This window comes from Micrasema longulum, unplaced genomic scaffold, assembly GCF_059751315.1.
Source record: "Micrasema longulum isolate JH-2025_06_02 unplaced genomic scaffold, ASM5975131v1 h1tg000736l, whole genome shotgun sequence".
NCBI classification, from domain to species: Eukaryota; Metazoa; Arthropoda; class Insecta; order Trichoptera; family Brachycentridae; genus Micrasema; species Micrasema longulum.
Genome location: NW_028277930.1, coordinates 62,600 through 65,931, shown reverse-complemented (window position 1 = coordinate 65,931; position 3,332 = coordinate 62,600). Strand labels below are relative to the sequence as shown.

Sequence of the window (3,332 nt, the reverse complement as noted above, 5' to 3'; positions counted from 1 at the left end):
TATGCGAATGTTGATGGATATGCATAAAACGATGACAAATTCTTTAAGGTGGAAATGAAAAGTCGGAAACATCGGCGCGCGTGCGAGAGAAGATGTATGAATGTAGAGGAAGCGAGGTATGTATGGAAAGGCATAGTGATATGGCGTTCTATCATCTCTGCCTACTCTTACGGGCAAACGGCGTTATGGTTTGTTTGTAAATTAAGATTCAAGTAAATAGTAATTAAGAATCAGCCTATATATGTACATATATAATATATACTAATTTTTATTTTTTTAGTAAAATTCACAGCGCGTTCCGTGAAAACACCTACACAAAAATTGTTAAGTATATTTATTATTTCTCGTTTCTTAAAAAAACACGTTGAATGGAATGCATTGTTGAAATCTGACAGTTTATGCACCATCATTTATCTTATTATGCATCTCCATAAAATAATTTTCCAAACTACGTATTTATTATAACCACTAGATGGCGGGAATCTGGAACTGTACCAAAGTAAACACTACGACAAAGAAATTGTTTACCTACTTCACTAAAGAATGGATATTTAAAATATCATGCGTACTTGTGACGGGTTAATATTATCCGATTAAAACTTTTATTTTTCGTCTGCATTTGAGTCGATGCGATGCCTTAATTGCCAATATTATTAATTAAGCCGTAAAACATTGTTCCCTCTCATTTTCAAAAATAAAACAAAGTGACGCAAGACGCCACGCGTATATTCTAAATATTAATCCGCCAGAGAGCAGCACGAACCGAGACATTTTTCAGATTTCTAGCCTTCTCATTGGTGAGTTGCGTATTATCGTGCTTCCAACGGTCACAGGTGACTCGTGATTGGTTGATGTCAATCGACTGCTGCCATCTTTAATATCCGTTAGTTCATTTGGCGCCTTTCGTTAGTGTTGTAGTGTGGTTGTTGTGAAATAAGCTCCGACATGGTGAGTTTTGTGTCAAGCTTATTAAGTGTATACTGTGATTTTGCAACGTTTGTTATCGGCAGCGTATTACTCGGGGTCTTTTTAATCACCTCACCAAATTTCAGGGCGCTATCTGAAATTTTAACCATTTTTTCCAATGTTTTTAGGCTGGTGGTAAAGCTGGTAAGGATTCTGGTAAAGCAAAGGCGAAAGCGGTATCTCGATCCGCGAGAGCCGGTCTTCAGGTAATTATTTATGTCTTTTAAAAAATATTTCCTTAATTTAAAATACGGTTTCGCTTCTCAATTCGCTTTCTGAAAGAATTTTTTAAATTCAATTTCATCGGTGACTTCTTTTGTACCGCGCTCCATTCGACATTGACAAGCGTGCGGGTCCGTTTTAGTCATTGTATTTTGATTTCAGTTCCCCGTGGGAAGGATCCACAGGCATTTAAAGAACCGGACGACGAGTCATGGAAGAGTCGGTGCCACGGCGGCCGTTTACTCCGCTGCTATCCTGGAATATCTCACAGCCGAGGTAGGCGTACATTGCATATTATGCACCGCGCAAAATGGCCGCCGCCATTTTTCATAGCGTCGAATCGGCGGGACACGAAATCGATTTGCTTAAATGTAAATCGGCCTAGTTTTTTCGCTCGAATTAATGTAGTAATAAATTAACATACAATTATTTTGTTTCCACTGTCAATTTCCCCGCCGGACTCGCCGAAAACACGCCCGGTGTTTTTGGCGGGAAGTTTGTTATTGTCGTCATCTGACGTGTGTCGTTTTTCCGGCGCAGGTGCTCGAGTTGGCGGGAAACGCTTCCAAGGACCTGAAGGTGAAGCGCATCACGCCGCGCCACTTGCAGCTCGCCATCCGCGGAGACGAGGAGCTGGACAGCCTCATCAAGGCCACCATCGCGGGCGGCGGCGTCATCCCCCACATCCACAAGTCGCTGATCGGCAAGAAGGGCGGCCCGGGCCAGCCGGTGTAAGCCGCTGTCCGACAGTCGCGCGGCTGGAGGGAGATAGACTCTTAAGACTAGTGTTAAATCCTCTTCAAACTACAAACTCGTTCTACACATTACACTTACCGAGCTAGTTTGTTATTTTTATCATTAAATAAATTAAGATTCGCATTAGGCTGCCATTTATTTTATGTAAGTATTATGCCAGTGTGAGTGGGGCTCGTCCCAGATTACTTTCTCGTGTCTGACTACAATTTGCCTTATATTATTATTGTGTGGTTGACAACTGGATGGAGATGTCTACAGTGTATTTTCATTCGATTTGTTGGTAAATTTAAGATAATTCATTTCACAAAATAAATCTTTTAAATGAAATTTTTGTTTTCTTTTGCTCGGCGGGGGTTCTTTTGAAATAAGTATTTCTTTTGAAATAATACCAACATAATACATTCATCAATTGAGTACAGAGACAGCTTATAGTAACAACCAGAAACGACACATGCCCGTGAACTTGCCTGACTCGCTAGAAAATCCAAGTTGAGTCGAATCACTTGTAATATATATGATAAATACGGTTATTTGCTGTAGTATAATGGGAAATTTTATAGCAATGTATCTAACACTCTTTTTTTTAATGGTAATTATTTATTTGAAAAATGTTGTGAAATACATATTTGATAGTATTGGTTTTATTTTTTTCTTAAATGTTGACAGAAAAGCAGTACATGGATGTAAGGGCACGAGCAAAGGCTACCTGCCTGTAAAAAATAATTATGAATTTATCTGATGACATACTTATAAATAAAAAAATATGTACCAGGTACAAGTTTGGTAAAAAATATTTTTTGTGAATTCATTACTACGTGTCGACCTTAATAATATTAGGCTGATTTATTAAACGCCATTTTTTTTTAAAATTACTTCCAAGAACGCTTTACAATCGTATACTTAAACTTACATTCTAACTTAACTAAAGCGTCATTTATTTTCGGATTCAAAATTGAGGGTATGATAATTTAAAGAAGTGAGATTTTACTTTGGATCTGAACTGACTGGGACTGTCGATGATTCGTAAGTTTGAAGGCAATAGTTTCCAGGCAGAGGGGCCGGCAATGGCAAAAGCACGATCTCCAAATTGAGTCAACAATATTTTGAGTTTGTCCAAATTTTTGTAGACAAGGACTGGATTCAACTCCCCGGGGAGCTGTTTATATTAACATATTACAACAGAGATGAAGAACATTTTAGAGAAGAAACCAGCCATCGACAGGTCATAAGCCCTGTAACATCAACAGATGAAAGAATTGAAGGAATATAGATGTCCAAATATAGGCGGAATGGTGAATGTTGCACAGTGTGTAAAGTGGCCACTTAAACCAGCCATCGACAGGTCATAAGCCCTGTAGATGCCTGGACTTCTATATTACCTTCTCTTA

At 38.7% G+C, this 3,332-nt stretch overlaps 1 protein-coding gene across 1 annotated transcript; it reads left to right on the top strand.

Annotated features, from left to right (window-relative positions):
- Nucleotides 1–823: 823 nt before the first annotated feature.
- His2Av (Histone H2A variant) lies at nucleotides 824–2,271 on the top strand. The gene is made up of 4 exons (XM_088230163.1): nucleotides 824–948; nucleotides 1,095–1,172; nucleotides 1,351–1,464; nucleotides 1,729–2,271. The coding sequence occupies exons 1-4, from the start codon at nucleotides 946–948 to the stop codon at nucleotides 1,921–1,923; spliced, it is 390 nt and encodes a 129-aa protein (XP_088086289.1). The 5' UTR covers nucleotides 824–945; the 3' UTR covers nucleotides 1,924–2,271.
- Nucleotides 2,272–3,332: the final 1,061 nt, after the last annotated feature.

Excerpts from the sequence above, each read along its gene's own strand:
- His2Av (XM_088230163.1), top strand. Across the intron at positions 1,173-1,350 it reads CCGCGAGAGCCGGTCTTCAG|TTCCCCGTGGGAAGGATCCA; the intron begins GTAATTATTTAT and ends TTTTGATTTCAG. Across the intron at positions 1,465-1,728 it reads TGGAATATCTCACAGCCGAG|GTGCTCGAGTTGGCGGGAAA; the intron begins GTAGGCGTACAT and ends TTTCCGGCGCAG.